Raw genomic sequence first — 17,161 nt, 5'->3', positions numbered from 1 at the left:
AAAAGCCTAAGTTTTCATAGTTAGTCTTTGTGTTGTTATTTGGGGGTTGGTGATCCAAAGATAGGCCAACAAGAAAGCTTGATACACACATATGCATAAACAAGCAAATGGTTTTCTGTTTGTTTTGGTTTTTTTGGGATAGATTCTCATCACGTCATTTTGGCCGGTCTGGAATTCGATGGGTAGAGTAGAACAGGTTGGCCTTGAGTTTAGAGATCTACCTGCTTCAGCCTTCCTAGTGCTGGCAGTAAAGATGCCTGCCACAACGCCCAGCTAGTCTAAGGCTTTTTGTTTTTTATGTGCATTGGTGTGAAAGTGTCAGATTCCCTGAAAATGGAGTTACAATTGTGAGCTGCCATGCGGGTGCTAGGAAATGAACCTGGGTCCTCTGGAAGAACAGCCAATGCTCTTAACTGTTGAGCCATCTCTCTAGCCCCCGATTCTAAGGCTTTTTAAAAATGATTTATTATTTTTGTTCCTTGAGACAGAGTTTCTCTATGTAACAGCCCTAGGTATCCTGGAACTCACTCTGTAGACCAGGTTGGCCTTGAACTCAAAGAGATCCGCTTGCCTCTGCCTCCTGAGTGCTGGGATTAAAGGTGTGCACCACCACCACCTGGCCTAGATTCTAAGTCTTCTAAGTCTTTTTTTTTTTTTTTTTTTTTTTTTGACTTTTCGAGACAGGGTTTCTCTGTGATTTTGGAGCCTGTCCTGGAACTAGCTCTTGTAGACCAGGCTGGTCTCGAACTCACAGAGATCCGCCTGCCTCTGCCTCCCGAGTGCTGGGATTAAAGGCGTGCGCCACCACCGCCCGGCTAGATTCTAAATCTTAAGTAGGACCATGACAACCTCTATTTTCTAGTTTCAAATTCCTGCTATGATGGTAAAATTAGATAAAGGCTATAAAGAGAATGGCACATAGCAGTTAGGTAGTTAATGTTTGGTAGTTGGTTAATGTTTGGCTCAGTCCGCTCACCAATATTCCCTGTGGACATTTCCTCACAGGGTTTCAGGATAGCCCGGGCCTGGTAGAACATGCCTATCATCTAGCAATCAACTGGAAGGTTGAGTGAGATCATTGAGAAGTCAAGGATAGCCTGGTTTGCATAGCAAGACCTGTCAACAAAAAAGTTTCGTGACCTTTTATTTTTGGTTTGATTTTTCAAGACAGGGTAGCTTTGGAAACTGTCCTGGAACTCATTCTGTAGACCAGGCTGGCCTCGAACTCATAGAGATCCACCTGCCTCTGCCTCCGGAGTGCTGGGATTAAGGGCGACTGCCGGCTTTTTTTTTCCCCTCGTGACTGGGTGTCTGTCTGTGTGTAGCCTGGCTGTCTTGGAACTCACTCTATAGACCAGGCTAGCTGGAACTCAGAGATCCGCCTGTCTCTGCCTCCTGGGATTAAAGATGTGTGCCACCACCGCCCGGCTTTCCTATCCAACTTTTGTTTTTACTATTCGTTCTCTAATATCCTAGGCCTTTCATAAAAATGATTGAGAGAAAGCTTTCGGGAGTGGCTGGGGAAATCTCCAATAGTAATACACTTCGAGAAAACGCTATAGGCCCTTGGGTTACAGGGCCGCGGGGTGCTCTTATATCTCGACTGGTTGTCCTGATCCAAACCATTCATTTAAACTAAAATCGTGGCTGATACTAATATCCTGGAATCAGCACATCTCAACAGCAGATCAAGTGGATTCTTCGTTTTTACAACAGCATCGACAGGCCAAAAATATCCCGCCTCCTTTCCCAGAATATCCTATCAGCGCACCCTTCACGATGAGCGACAGCCAACAAGCAGCCAATAAGTTTCGCTGTTTGAAAGAAACCCGCCCAGGCCTTGTGTCGTCACCGGGCCTCTTAAAAGGATAGCACCGAGCCGGGAGCTTCCGCGTAGTTGGGCGGCCGGTACTTGCGTTGAAACGTGATTGTGAGTGACCCCACCTTAAAGGGGAGGGAGCCGCGGGGGACCCGAGCCCTTTAAGACAGGCGGGCTGGGGCCTGCCCCTTTAAGGGCGGGGCGTCCGACGGCTGAATCTGAGCCCCAGATTACCTTGAGTTTCCGTCACGGGCAGCGAGGAGCAGCTCCTAGGCTGGGTCCGGGTGCTTGGCGGGCGGCGGCGGCCTCATCCCCGCTCGTCCTCCCCGGGCCCGGAGACAGCCCCGTCCCAGTCATGCTGAGCAGAGTATGGAAGCAGCTGACTACGAAGTGCTATCCGTGCGAGAGCAGCTGTTCCACGACCGGGTCCGCGAGTGCATCGTGAGTGCGGGACCTGGGCGGGAAGGGGCCGGCCGGGCCGAGGTGGGAGGGGCGCGGGCAGCGGTGGGGACAGGAAGTCCTGCTGCCCCGGCTCCCAGCACCTCGGTCCCTGAGGGGGCCGGGGCCGGGATGGCGAACTCCTGAGTCGGGTGTGCTGGGTCCCTGAGTCGTAAACAAAGCCGCGGGGTTTCCGTTCCTCGGCTGCTCGCCCCTCCCCCCGCCTCCTTCGACTCCTCCTCGGCGGGCGTTCCTGGCCGTGGGTCCTCTTGTGCGGAAAGGTCTGAACCTCCGCAAAAGGATGGGTTTGCTTTGGGACAAGTTGATGTGCGTATTCCCATTAAAAGTAGATGGAGGGCAGTCGTAGCTGATGTTGGGATGAAGCGAGACCCGGTCACACAAAGCAGTTAACTAGGGACGTGCAGTGGTGGCGCGAGGGAAGAGTAGGGGATGTTGTGGGTCCTCCCACTCAGGAAGAAAGTAATCCTGTCCTAGGTGGGTTGTAAGATGTGGAGATGGGGAGGCACCGAAGTTTCCGCGCCTATTTTTCTCTTCCCTTCTATGACGGTGGTTTGTTTTCATTCGTGTTGTGATTGAACCCTGGGCCTTTGGCATGCAGCATGCCAAACACAAGCCAACACAGTGACGCACACCCCACAACACTTCCTGATAATTTATTTGACACCCTGGAAGACTAGCCATTCTGGGAGTTCTTCTGGGGGCTCCGCAGTAGTCCTGAGGACAGGCATGTTCCTTTTTTTTTTTTTTTTTTTTTTTTTCCGGTTTTTTGAGACAGGGTTTCTCTGTAGCTTTTGGAGCCTGTCCTGGAACTAGCCCCTGTAGACCAGGCTGGCCTCGAACTCAGCAGAGATCCACCTGCCTCCCCAGTGCTGGGATTAAAGGTGTGCACCACCACCTCTAGCGTGTTCTTATTCCTTCAGGATAGCCTGCAGGAACCATCTCTCTGGTGTTTCTGCATAGAACTCTGAGCATACTAAATGAAAAGGGAAGGGTTTGGAGGAATGGAAAGAAGTCTTGGCATGCTTAGATTGAAGAAAACGTAAAGGGACACAGGATATACTGAGGACTGCCTTCATCAATGAGGACTGGAAAGTACAGGTGTACGGCCCCAGGTGTAGGAATCAAGTAGCATCTTTGTGTGTCCCTGGTGCAAAGGTCCTCACTGGGGCATTGGGCATATCGTGGAGGCACATCTAGACCTTGAGACTCTGTATAGAGACTGACCACCTGGACAGGTGAGCCCTTACGAATTGCTTATGTTTCTGCCTTCTAAGCTGTTAGCTTAGGACATCAGCACCGGCCAAGGACACCTGAAGGTCTCATGTACCTCCTCCTCATGGCTTCCATCTAGAAGTTAGAAACAACCTGGGCTGGATGGTGGTGGTGACGTATGCCTTTAATCTTAGTACCCTGGAGGCAGAGACAGATGGATCTCTGAGTTCGAGGCCTGCCTGGTCTACAGAGTGAATTCCAGACCAGCCAGGGCTACACAAAGAAACCGTGTCTCAAAAAAAGAAAAAAAAAAAAAAAAAAGAACAATCTAGCATCTACTGGAAGTGGGTGGAAGTCCAAGCCTGACCTTCTAAGCTCTTCTACCTTCTTGGGTATTGCACAAGTTCAGGGCAGAATGAACAGAACACAGCTGTAAAAATGCAGCTGCAATCTTGGTGACTGCTTCTATGGGGGTTCCCTAAGTCAAAAGCTACAGCTGTATTCCAGATTCAGGACTTCTTAGTGTCTTCTCTCCTTGTCACTGAACAGATTTCCTATAAGGTCAGTTCCTCTTGGAGACTAGAAGACACGGGAGACTAATCTTGTCTTTGTCTACCTCAACTGCAGTGACATCTTTTTTTTTTTTTTGTATTCTCTGGCTTTGAGGAAGTGTCTAAATGTAACCCACGTACTAATTAATCTGTTCAAGTTCTGTCCTGTCTAACCACTCAGGGCCATGGGTAGGTCCTAAGAGCCCTATCCCTGAAGTTGAAAGTCACTTGTGGAAGAACCTGAGGATTTTAAAGTGGCAGATAACCAACTCTGGAAACGTTGGGCCTGACTAAAGCCTTGCTGAATGATAATTAGATGGGCTCTAGTTTGCCACAGAGCAGACCTGATGTTTCAGGTTCCAAATAAACAGTAGAAGTTCGGATTTGCTCGGTAGACGTGATTCTGACATAGCAGTTCATGGAGTATACTTTCTCATGACAGCAAATGGAGCTGGGTAAGAAGAATACGAAGACAATGCAGACAACTTTTTCTCAAGCCTGTTACTTTCCCGGAATGTTGTCAAAGTATAGTCAGTCTCTCTTGTTCTATGGCCTGATTTTAGGGTATAGGATATGTGTATGCATGTGTATATATATTTCTAGAAGTTTCTCTGTTCACCTCTAAAGATATGGTTGAAGCTTGTCCAGCAAAGTGCTGGGACTTGGTTGGCACTGTTTCCCAAGGACTTGGGATAGCCTCTGTTTGGTCCTGCGTGGAGCCCCCGATGCTGTAACTAAAAGGAAGGCACCAGTGAGCAATGTAGAATCCCAGGATGTATGGAACCCTTGGGGCTGTGGAATGTGCTAGAAACTATGGAACATGTCATTCCAGGTTGTTTTTTTTGGCACAGATCTCAATACTTCTGTTTGCAACACTCTACATCCTCTGCCATGTCTTCCTGACCCGCTTCAAGAGGCCTGCTGAGTTCACCACAGGTGCTTTTGACCTCCCAGCCTTCAGCCAGAGTTCCAGTTGCCATGGAGCCAGCCCCAGAGGAGTGGGTGACGGTGCCTGTTGGGAAAGGAGTGGTGGCTGTGCTGGGCTGTTAGAAACCTTTGCTGCTCAGCCCCGTCCTTCCACAAGCAGAGATAAGGTGGCCTCTAGAGAAATAGATGGAAAAGCTTTCATTTCTTTCTTGTTACTTAATTACTTTATTTGTATATATTTTAAGTTAGAGTACAAAATAATGACAAAATAATGTTTTATTGTGGCATTTTCAAAATCAGGTACCCCTTTCTTGGTTTTATTTTGTTTTATAGACAATATCTCATGTAGTCCTGGATGGCCTCAAACTCCTTGTAGCTAAGGGTGACCTTGAACTCCTGCCTCTACCTCCTACCTCCCAAGGTATATTGGCGTGTGCTACCTCATCCCTATCTATGTAGTTTTTATTTCTTCTTTTTTTTTTGAGACAGGATTTCTCTGTGTGTAGTCCTGGCTTTCCTGGAACTTGCTTTGTAGACCAGTTTGGTCTCGAACTCAAAGAGATCGACATGCCTCTGCCCCCAAGTACTAGGATTTTTTTTGTTTTGTTTTGTTTTTCGAGACAGGGTTTCTCTGTGGTTTTGGAGCCTGTCCTGGAACTAGCTCTTGTAGACCAGGCTGGTCTCGAACTCACAGAGATCCGCCTGCCTCTGCCTCCCGAGTGCTGGGATTAAAGGCGTGCGCCACCACCGCCCGGCCCGAGTACTGGGATTAAAGTCATACGGCATTGCTACCCGGCATCCATGTAACTTTTCTGATCCTCAGTTTCACCCTACAAATTGGGCATAATTATTAGTCCGCCTGGTACTTTGTCACTGGGAGGACCAAGTGAGAGCCATCTGTGATCCTGAAGTAGGTAACTGCAGGGTGAGTGCCATCTCCTTCCTAGTGCTCTCCCACAAGGACCTGGCACCTCCTAAGATTTGGTGACAGTAGTCTTTCTTTTTGTAGAGAGGCTAAGTTTTCCTGGAGTGTGGCTTTGGGTCCATGGGTCTCGATGGGGTAGAGGAACATGCCCAGCACCGCATCAGTGCTGTCCCCTGTGGGACTTTTCTCTGCGAAGTCCATCTTCCCCTGTGCATGTTTCTTTTTCCTTCCCCCAGCCACTGATGTGAACAACCTCACAGACTGCATTCTGAGCCTCTCTAAAGAGGAATCTGTTAGTGATGAGAAGGAAGGAGAAGAGCGTGGGAATTAGGGGCTTCTATTCTGTGTACCTAGGACCACTGTCATCAAGCTGCCGCCTTGGTTGGGGAATAGGTTGTGAGGGTTATAGTGTAAGATCTCCCAGAGCCTCTTTTTCAGCACTGTCTTCAGTGGTGGGGAAAGGGGACACATTATAATAAGTTTGGCTCCCGGAGCCGCCCACTGATGCCCTGCTGAGTCCCCTTCCTGTCTGTCTCTTGCAGTGGATGATGAAGACGCCACAGTTAACAAGATCGCGTGAGTGCCACTACCTTCACCACCCGGATCCAGCGCCTTAGATGCTGGGTCTACAAAGTCCTCTAGGGCAGCAGGAGAGGGAGCTGTCATCCATCCAAGAGGAGTTCCTACTTCTACCCTATTTCTGGCTTCTTCCAGCTTTGCCCTATGCTTGCTTGGGATGTTCAGAAAAGCTGCTGTTCCTGTCTCCCTGGTTAGGCCAGGAGCTTCATGATGTGGATATTGGCTGGGGCCTGAGTCACCAGGAAATGGCTTCAGCTTGGCTTCACCTCCTAACAGTCAATGTGGGTGGGGAATGGAAGTGGGAGACAGGCTAATGGAAACAGGGCAGGCTTTGGTGAAGATCGAAAACCCCTGAGGGATCAGAGAAACCCTGTCTTGAATACCCCACCACCACACACACAAACACACACAAAACACCCTGAAGACAAAAGTGATTGGTTGTTAGAGGAAGGCCCTTATCATGGATATTTTTTAAAAAAATCTTATTTATTTTTATTTTATATACATTTGTGTTTTGCCATGGATGTTGAGTCCCCTGGACCTGGAGTCACCAACACCTGTGAGCTTCCATGTGGGTGCCAGGAATTGAACCCAGGTCCTCAGGAAGACCAGTCAGTGCTCTTAATTTATTTCTGAGCCATTTCTCCAGCCCTCATGGACAGTTCCCATTCACTCGCAGCACATACAGAGGAAATACGGAGATGCCCCCTCTGGACTGACAGATTCTCCTTTTCTGAATGTGTTCCCAGCTGGCGCAGCCGTGGCACAGGCCTTGCTTATGAGGTTGGGTTTTAGCTGTACTAATGCCTTCTTAAAGGGCATAGCCATATGGAGACTGAGCGCTTATCCACACAGAAAAGGCAAGCTCAGAAATCTGTATCCCTAAGCAGAGAGGAGGAGCCACGTCCTTGCTTTGTTAGCATTCCTGGCATGCCCTGTAGGCATGAATGGGAAGATGGCATTCCTGGGATAGCCTAAACAAGTGACACAGCTGATTAGGGGCCTATGACTACCTAAGGTGGCGTCTATCCCAGCTGCTGAGGCTACTCTGTAGGTAAGGACTAGGGTGAGGTGGCAGTGGGCAGAGCCCAGCTGGACAGCTCCCTCCCATCGCTCCTGCTGGTTCTAGAAGTAGAAGTCCTTTTTTTTTTTTTTTTTTTTGGTTTTTGGTTTTTCGAGACAGGGTTTCACTGTGTAGCTCTGGCTGTCGCGGAACTAGCTCTTGTAGACCAAGCTGGTCTCGAACTCACAGAGATCTGCCTGCCTCTGCCTCCCAAGTGCTGGGATTAAAGGTGTGCGCCACCACCACCCGGCTTAGAAGTAGAAGTCTTGGGGGAAAGTGGGACAGTAGGGCAGTGAGTGCTGGGCTGACCCGTCCTTTCCTCTTCTTAGGCTGGAGCTGTGCACCTTTACCCTGGCAGTCGCCCTGGGTGCCGTCTTACTTTTGCCTTTCTCCATCATCAGCAATGAGGTGTTGCTCTCGTTGCCAAGGAACTACTATATCCAGTGGCTCAACGGCTCCCTCATCCATGGTATGTGGTCTGGACTGGAGCTTGGGGTAGGGAGCAGGGCAGGTAATTAGGCAGCCTTGAGCTAATCAGTCATGTCGCCCACCTTGATTGGCCCCTTAGTGACCAACTCTGCTTTTCCTTTTTGGCTCTAGGTCTTTGGAACCTCGTTTTTCTCTTCTCCAACCTGTCTCTCATCTTCCTTATGCCCTTTGCATATTTCTTCACAGAGTCTGAGGGCTTCGCTGGCTCCAGAAAGGTGAGTGAGGAAACATAAGAGCTCAGGCCAGAAGCAGAACTCTACTCTAGGGGGACTTGCAGACTTCAGTCAGAGTTAAGGGATGGGACAAGGAGTCTGAGGCTGTAGCAGCATGAGAAGTCATTGTGACCCCAAGCCTGTGGGGCATTTCTAGAACCACTGGTAGTTAAAATTGAGAATAGGAGCTCATTTAGCAGAAGAGTTAACTGTCTTATGTAGCTGCTGCTGGAAATCAGTATGCCAAAGGTGAGAGAAAGCATAGGAAGCCCCCGACGTGCTCCACCCCTTCCACTTCCCTGCTGACCCCTGCATGGGGCAGGCTGCGCCCAAGGCAGAGAGCAGAGAGCCTGTGTGGTGCTGACCTCATGGCCGCCTCCTTGGAGCAGGCGAGACTGAATGATTGGAGGGTGGGAATTCAAGTGAACCCCAGAATATGGAATGACCCGGACACTAGGACGGCAGAGCGATTCAGAATTAGAGAGAACACTCCCTCTTGTCTACTGAGTCCAGACCTCCTTGGTGCCTCAAGCCCAGGCATAGCTCTGATGTGTGGTTGACCCCTGTGCTTTACGCGTCTCTTCCTCCTGCAGGGTGTCCTGGGCCGGATCTACGAGACAGTGGTGATGTTGATACTCCTCACTCTGCTTGTGCTGGGCATGGTGTGGGTGGCGTCAGCCATTGTAGATAATGACAAGGCCAGCAGGGAGTCGCTCTATGGTGAGAGTTAAACTTTCTGTCACTGTGATTCAAAGGAGGAGCAGTCCTGAGTTCAGAGGTTTTAGTCTGTGGTCATTCAGCTCTGGTTTCTGGGCTGTGGTGAAGCAGAACCTCATGGCAAGGTGCATGTGCTAGAGCAAAGTTTATAAACCCGTGGATGGCCAAAATTCTAGCTCTAGTCACTTCCTAAGAGCACGCCTCTGCGCGTTGTAACAGAGACCAGGCCTTCAATGCTCACATTTTGAAAAACTGTTTTGTATCCAAAACTTAATAGAGCTCCAGCTTTTTCCTCTTTTTTTGAAGATTTGTTTTGTTTTGAGGCAGGGTTTCTCTGTAGCTTTGGAGACTGTTTTAGAACTAACTCTTGTAGACCAGGCTGGCCTTGAAATCACAGAGATCCGCCTGTCCCTCCTGAGTGCTGGGATTAAAGGCGTGCATCACCACTGCCCAGTTTTTTTGAACATTTATGTGTATGGATTTTTCCCTGTATGCATGCCTGTGTACCACATCTGTGCAGTACCGACAGAGACCAGAAGAGGGCACCAGACCCTCTGGAATTGGAGTTGCGAAGGCTGGAGCTGCCATTTGGGTGCTGGAAAACAAACCTGGGTTCTCTGTAAGATCAACAAGTGCCACTTGGGAGGCAGAGGCAGGCGGATCTCTGTGAGTTCGAGACCAGCCTGGTCTACAAGAGCTAGTTCCAGGACAGGCTCCAAAACCACAGAGAAACCCTGTCTCGAAAAACCAAAAAAAAAAAAAAAAAAAAAAAAAGATCAACAAGTGCTCTTAACCAGTGAGCCATCTCTCCAGCCTTCCCTCCTACCTCCTTTTAGAGTTTGTAATTTGAGCACTCTGGACTAAGTAAGGGTAACTGCCATGAGTTCATATAGTGAGTGTAAGGCCATCTTAGGCTATGGAAGAAGATGTTCTCTCTCTATCCCTCTCTCCTTCCCTCTCTCTCTCTTTGGGAAGAGGGGTTTCAAGACAGGGTTTCTCTGTAGCTTTGGAGCCTGTCCTGGAACTAGTTCTTGTAGACCAGGCTGGCCTCGAACTCCCAGAGATCCGCCTGTGCTGGGATTAAAGGCATGTGCCAACACCGCCTGGCTCCCCACTCCACAGTGTTTCTTTTTTTACTCAAAGAAACTGGCTGTCCTTGAACTTCCAGAGATATGCTTGCTTCTGCCTCCTAAAGTGCTGATATTAAAGGTGTTTGCTACCATCACCCAGCTAAGAGTCTATCTTAAAAAGAAAAAAAAAATGCTGGCTCTTGAGTTGGCAATGTGCATTTGATCAGCTGTGGAAGAAACTGGCATCATTTCTGTAGACTGAAGTTCCAAACTGATGGACTTTGAACACATCTAACATATAGAAATATTCCCCTGGGTCCCTGCACTGATTTTAAAAAATAATCAGCCAGGATGATAGCATGTAATTTTAGTTACAGCACTCAGGAGACTGAGGCAGGTTGATCTCTGTGAGTTCAAGGCCAGCCAGAGCTACACAGACATTGGTTAAAAATCATAGATAATAGATAACCAGTTGTTCACTGTAAAGCCCAGGCTGGCTTTGCAGTCTTCTGCCTCGACCTCCTGCTTCTGCTGGGATTACAGGCACGTGCCACCATACCCAGCCTCCCATTTTAGAATCGAGGCTCTGACTGTACTTAACCCTGCTCCCCTGGGCCAGATAGCAGCTGTGCCTGCCTGCCTTTCTGCCTTTCATATAAATGAGGATCTCCAGTTTGCCCAGCACTCCACTTCTAACCTGGGCCAGCTCTCCGCAGTAGTTACTTACCTATAGCCTGGAGGTGTTTACATTGTGTTCTTATGTGGACAGAGCCCTGTCACTTCCCAGGAATCAGAAGTAAGACAAGCTGATGTGCTTTTCTTATCTTTAGATTTCTGGGAGTACTACCTCCCCTACCTCTACTCCTGTATCTCCTTCCTCGGCGTGCTCCTGCTCCTGGGTGAGTGCAGAGTCAGGGATGGAAAGAGCAGTCAGGGTAGAAGGAGAGGGCTGGGGAGGGAGAGGGAGTGAAGGATCTGCGAGGTGACTGACATGCTCCTGTCCCCACAGTGTGCACTCCACTAGGTCTCGCCCGCATGTTCTCTGTCACTGGGAAGTTGCTGGTCAAGCCCCGGGTATGTGGTGCTCCTTGCCTTTTGTACAGGGTGGATGTTTTGCATCTGAGGCCAAGCTGCAAAATGAACCCACAGTTGTGTTATGCACAACTCGCAGAAGACTAGACCTCATCATCTGGAGCTGGTCAGAACGCCAGTAATTGGAAGGAATAGGACAAAGCTTCTGGGCATGGGGTGGTGAAGCAGAGTTAGACCAAGACTGGGGATGTACAGGGCTGTTGGGGTCAGAGAGCCTCTGACAGCCTCCTGTCCCCTGCCCTCAGTTACTGGAAGACCTGGAGGAACAGCTGAACTGTTCGGTGTTTGAGGAGGCAGCTCTGACTCGAAGAATCTGCAGTGAGTTTAAACGCTCCTTTGCCTGGGTGGTGGACTGGCCTTGGCAAGCACTGAAGGGAAGTGTGTTCTCTGCCCTCAGATCCCACCTCCTGCTGGCTGCCTTTGGACATGGAGCTGCTGCACAGACAGGTCCTGGCTCTGCAGACCCAGAGGGTCCTTTTGGGTATGTGGACTGGTGCTTTTCCCGGGGAGAGTAGTTCCTTGTTTCAAGTACTCGCTAACCACCTCCCACCCCTGCACAGAAAAGCGGCGGAAGGCTTCGGCCTGGCAGCGGAACCTGGGCTATCCTCTGGCTATGCTGTGTCTGCTGTTGCTGACGGTGCGTTTGTTAGCGCCCTTGGTGGGGCGGGGAGTGAGTGCGTCCTCAGCGAGGACAGAGACGTGCGTCGGTGTGGCTGTCATCCATAGCAGCAGTTGCCTCTCAGAGGGCCTGCTTTACGTCCTGTGCTCAGAGCATTAATTCCCATCTTGTGGATGAAGAAATACAACTGGCTTGCCCCAAGTCACACAAGGTCATTGAGAAAGTACACAGAAGGAGACTAAAAGTTGAAATCTCGTGTCTCCCCTGTGCTGGATTAGGACTTGAGGAATAATTTTAGGGGAAATGGTACCTAGGTTATTTCCTCTGTGTGTGTGTTTGGTGCTCTGCAGAGCCTCCCCCCAGCCCACAGTGCACTCTATAGGTAGACTGGCCCCAGCCCACAGTGTGCTCTATAGGTAGACTGACCCCAGCCCCATAGTGCGCTCTAATAGGTAGGCTGACCCCAGCCCACAGTGTGCTCTATAGGTAGACTGACCCCAGCCCCATAGTGCGCTCTAATAGGTAGGCTGACCCCAGCCCCACAGTGCGCTCTAATAGGTAGGCTGACCCCAGCCCACAGTGTGCTCTATAGGTAGACTGGCCCCAGCCCCACAGTGTGCTCTATAGGTAGGCTGACCCCAGCCCACAGTGTGCTCTATAGATAGGTAGGCTGACCCCAGCCCACAGTGTACTCTGTAGGTAGGCTGGTACAGGCACCCATTGGAAGCAGTTCGTCCAGTAGTCTCCTCAAAGTGCTATGTTGCTAGCAGCAGCTCTAGGCCCCTAAAGCTGCTTGGAAGCAGAGCTGCTCTTAGAGCGGAAAAACATTGTACCGAAGGGAATGCTCTAACATTGAGCTCAGAGCGCACTGGGCTGGAGCAGGGATGATGGGAGTTGGTGACCTTGCTCCACACAGGGCCTGTCTGTGCTTATCGTGGCCATCCACATCCTGGAGCTGCTCATTGATGAGGCTGCCATGCCGCGGGGCATGCAGGTACAGGACTCTTCCCGCTTCTTTTGGAGAGGGCTTAAGAAAGGCTAGGGAAGCTGGATACGCTGTCATGTGCCTGTTACCCTAGCACGTAGGAGGCTGAAACAGGTGGATTGCCACAAGTTTCAGGACAGAATGGGCTACACTGGGCTACAGCGTGGGCGGAGGTTGGAGAGGGAGACAGAAGCCGAGGACAGAGGGAAGACTGGGTGTGGCTGGTGGTACTCACAGTGGGAATGTCCCTCAATCATGTCACCCCACCCCCACAGGATGCCTCCCTGGGCCAGGTCTCCTTCTCCAAACTTGGATCCTTTGGTGCCATCATCCAGGTTGTGTTGATCTTGTATCCTTCTGGAAACCCCCGTGACTTCTGCTTACCAAACCTGCCTCCTAGTAGACTCCTTGGGAATGCTGGGGCGGAGAATAGTAGGGAGGGCAAATCTTCATCTAACTTGGGTTCAGACAAGGAAATTACCTGATCTTGAGGACTTGGGAGATAACACAGTCAGTTAAGAGCATCTGCCTGTAGTTCAGTGCTGGGGAGGCAGAGACAGGAAGATCCAGGTAGTGTGTTCAAGAGCCAGTATAGCCAAACTGGTAAGTTCTAGGCTTGAAATAGTTAAGATGAGTTGGCTCCCCCCCCCCCAGAAGCCAGGCGGTGGTGGCGCACGCCTTTATCCCAGCACTTGGGAGGCAGAGGCAGGCGGATCTCTGTGAGTTCGAGTCCAGCCTGGTCTACAAGAGCTAGTTCCAGGACAGGCTCCAAAACCACAGAGAAACCCTATCTCGAAAAAAACAAACAAACAAACAAACAAAAAAAAACCACAAAAAGCCAGTCTCATAAGATAGTAAGATAGTGGCCTTGCTAGATGGCCAGTGAGGGCCAAGAGAGGACTCAGCAGTTGGGGGGCTTAGTGCTCTTGTAAAAGCACCCAAATTCAGTTCCCAACACCTGGGTCAGGTAGCTCACAACCATCTGTAAGTCCAGCTCCAGAGCATCTGACACCCTCTTCTGGCCTCTGCAGGCATCCACATTCGTGTGCACACACCCCACACATGTATACACAGAGTGGGTAAAAGTGCCCACTGTGTAAGCCTAAGAACCCGAGTGCTGTCCCTGGGAACTCACAGTAGCGTGAGAACTGACCCAACAGCAGTAAATAAAGTTAATGAGCGGAGAAGACACCCAGCCTGACCTGTGGCCTCTGCATACACTCAGACACACGCCACACAGAAAAGCTTAGCCTTGAAAAGGGGTCTGAGGAGTCCTTTCTCTGAGGCAGGCAGTCCTTAGAGGTTGGCCAGTTCTTCCCTAACCCAGTTGCGGTTACCTGATGGTGTCCTCGGTCGTGGGCTTCTACAGTTCTCCACTCTTCCGAAGCCTGAGGCCCAGATGGCACGACACAGCCATGACACAGGTATGGCAGGGACGAGGAGAAGCCTCCTGGGGAATGGGTGAGCTGGGTGTCGGCAACCCCGCCCCCACAGCAGGGTTTCTCTCTATAGCCCTGGCTGTCCTGATTTGTAGACCAGGTTGGCCTCAAACTCACAGAGCTCTGCCGCCTGCTTCTGCCTCCTGAGAGTACTGGCAACTATTGCTACTTTTGCCTCTTTTTCCTTTACTTTTTGGTTTGGTTTGGTTTTTGTTTTGCTTTGTTTTTGGAGGGACTTGGGGTTTTTTTTGGGGGGGTGGTGTTTCCAGACAGAGTTTCTCTGGGTAATAGTATTAGCTGTCCTGGAACTAGCTCCTGTAGACCAGGTTGGCCTCAAACTCACAGAGATCCACCTGCCTCTGCCTCCCGAGTGCTGGGATTAAAGGTGTGTTCCACCACCACCTGACTTGCTTCTTCTTTCTTTTCTCTCACCCAGATAATTGGGAATTGTGTCTGCCTCTTGGTCCTAAGCTCAGCACTTCCTGTCTTCTCCCGAACCCTTGGTAAGTACTGAAGGTAGGAAAGGGAATTGGCTTGTTTCACAGCTTTAGAAAATGAGGTTTACGCCGGGCGGTGGTAGCCATCTCTCCAGCCCTAGAATTTGTTTGTTTGTTTGTTTATTTGTTGTTGTGTGCATTGGTGTTTTGCCTGCATGTGGATGCTTGTGTGAGGGGTCAGATCCTCTGGAACTGGAGTTATAGACAGTTGTGAACTGCCATGCAGGTACTGAGAACTGAACCTGGGTCCTCTGGAAGAACAGCCGTGCTCTTAACCACTGAGCCATCTCTCCGGCCCCTGGCTTTTCTTTTTCTCTTTCTTTCTTTCTTTCTTTCTTTCTTTCTTTCTTTCTTTCTTTCTTTCTTTCTTTCTGTCTGTCTGTCTGTCTGTCTGTCTGTCTTTCTTTCTTTCTTTCTTTCTTTCTTTCTTTCTTTCTTTCTTTCTTTCTTTCTTTCTTTCGTGTGTACTCAGAAAAGGGATTCAAGGGTCAGGGATGACTTGGTAAAGGCAGTTGCCACCATCAAGCCTGTTGATTGGAGTTCACTCCCTGGAGCCCACAAGGGAGGAGAGAACCAACTCTTTCAAGTTGTCTTTGACCTCTTCATATAGGCACTCACACACTCATGCACACAGAGAAAGGGAAAATGCTGTGTAATTAGATACGCTCCCTAATTTCCACAAACACCCGTGAAGATCCGCCATCCCACATAAAGATGGAAACAGTGTAGCTTCATAAAGGCCTGTACTGAGCTTTTGGTGTCCGTTTTTGGTTTCCTTTGTTTTATGTGCATGTTTGTCTGCACCATTTCTGTGTCTGGCTCCAGAAGAGGCTAGAAGAGGGCAGGAGCCAGACAATGGTGGTGCACACCTTTAATCCCAGCACTTGGGAGGCAGGGGCAAGCAGATCTCTGATTTCGAGACCAGCCTGGTCTACAGATCGAGTTCCAATACAGCCAGAGCTGTTACACAGAGAAACCCTGTCTCAAGGCAGGGGAATCACAAGTTCTTATTCATACTCAGCCATATGATGCAGCCTGGCTGGAACACAGAAGACTGTCTCAAAGGAGGGAAAGAAGGGGCGTGGGAGATTGTAACAGTGCCTGGGACAAACAAGTAAATGTGTGTTTGCCATAACTGTTATAGCCCCCTTGTTTTCTCTGTTTTAAAATTGAGAAAATTGAGGCCCAGAACATCTAAGGAACTTGCTATGCATCCCCAGCTATCTAGAAGTGGAATTGAAAAAACAAAACAAGCCGGGCGGTGGTGGCGCACGCCTTTAAATCCAGCACTCGGGAGGCAGAGGCAGGCAGATCTCTGTGAGTTTGAGGCCAGCCTGGTCTGCAAGAACTAGTTCCAGGACAGCTAGAGCTGTTACACAGAGAAACCCTGTCTCAAAAAAAAAAAAAAAACCAGTGTGATAACAGTTTTCAGTCAGCTTAGTCTTTCTTAGCTACTAAACTGTACACTACTGAAAATAGCAAACCTGTAGATTCTTAGATTCGAAGCACTTGCCTTACTGGGAACTCCTAGAAGTCCCTGAGGCTAGAGGCAGCCCAACTGAAGGAAAAAATTCGAGTCTCTGGAAGGAGGAATAGGAGCAAATTTAGCTGCTGATGCATTTAATAGTCCTGAACTGGCCTCGGAATGGGTTTGAGAGTAATAATACATAGACAGACATGCTAGACGATGTGATGTTCAGATATGGCCACCAGGGGGCAGCAGAAAGTTGGGCTCCTTTGAGGAGAGGTTTTGGGGGATTCCCCCTTCTCATTATAAATTTTGTACTTCAGGGCTGACTCGCTTTGACCTGCTGGGTGACTTTGGACGCTTCAACTGGCTGGGCAATTTCTACATCGTGTTCCTCTATAATGCAGCCTTTGCTGGCCTTACCACACTCTGTCTGGTGAAGACCTTCACTGCAGCTGTGAGAGCTGAGCTGATCCGAGCCTTTGGTAAGAGGATGAGACGCCTGGGCTGGGGAGTTCATTCAGAACCGAGGGTAGCCCAGCAGGGAAAAGAATACACTACCTATTTGTAGATCACCTGTCTCGTTTACCCCGTGTATGCCCTGATTGCCTCACCTCTGAGGAGCTAGACCGGTGTCTACTTCTGACTGCTTGCCTTCTCTTTTCCAGGGCTGGACAGGCTACCCTTGCCTGTCTCTGGTTTTCCCAGGGCTTCCAGGAAGAAACAGCACCAGTGACCTCCTGCTAGGGGTTGAGAAGGAGAAAACTGGACACTGTCTAGTCCTGGAGGCAAGCCAGGGTGGTTGGACCTCAGGACCGGGAATCTGAGAGGGTGGGTGGAGGAGGGAACTGAACCACCTGACTGCTGTATAATCTGAGCCAGAGTTTGGGACCGGCCTCCTGCCCTTTCAGAAGTAGCTGAGGCCTCAGCAGGAGGTGAGCTGGGGGACTGGCTCTAGTCCCTGGTCCCAAATCCGTTTACACATCAATCTGCCTCAATCCTGTTCCAGGCCATGCCTGAAGCCTTGTTTACATAATG

General features: G+C 49.8%; 1 protein-coding gene across 2 annotated transcripts; it reads left to right on the top strand.

Moving 5' to 3' along the window:
- The first annotated feature begins 1,909 nt into the window (after positions 1-1,909).
- Lmbr1l (limb development membrane protein 1 like) lies at positions 1,910-17,161 on the top strand. 2 transcript variants are annotated; one of them, XM_057791908.1, is made up of 17 exons: positions 1,910-2,260; positions 4,893-4,977; positions 6,436-6,469; positions 7,865-8,004; positions 8,136-8,239; positions 8,830-8,956; positions 10,854-10,922; positions 11,033-11,097; positions 11,361-11,433; positions 11,513-11,596; positions 11,676-11,752; positions 12,651-12,728; positions 12,995-13,068; positions 14,053-14,143; positions 14,595-14,661; positions 16,447-16,608; positions 16,792-17,161. In XM_057791908.1, the coding sequence occupies exons 1-17, from the start codon at positions 2,189-2,191 to the stop codon at positions 16,857-16,859; spliced, it is 1,470 nt and encodes a 489-aa protein (XP_057647891.1). In that variant the 5' UTR covers positions 1,910-2,188; the 3' UTR covers positions 16,860-17,161. The 2 variants fall into 2 exon arrangements, with proteins under 2 accessions (XP_057647891.1, XP_057647890.1); XM_057791907.1 differs by having other exon boundaries at positions 11,495-11,596.

The sequence above is a fragment of the Chionomys nivalis genome, chromosome 17 (genome assembly GCF_950005125.1).
Source record: "Chionomys nivalis chromosome 17, mChiNiv1.1, whole genome shotgun sequence".
NCBI lineage: Eukaryota > Metazoa > Chordata > Mammalia > Rodentia > Cricetidae > Chionomys > Chionomys nivalis.
This window is presented reverse-complemented; position numbering and strand designations above follow the sequence as displayed.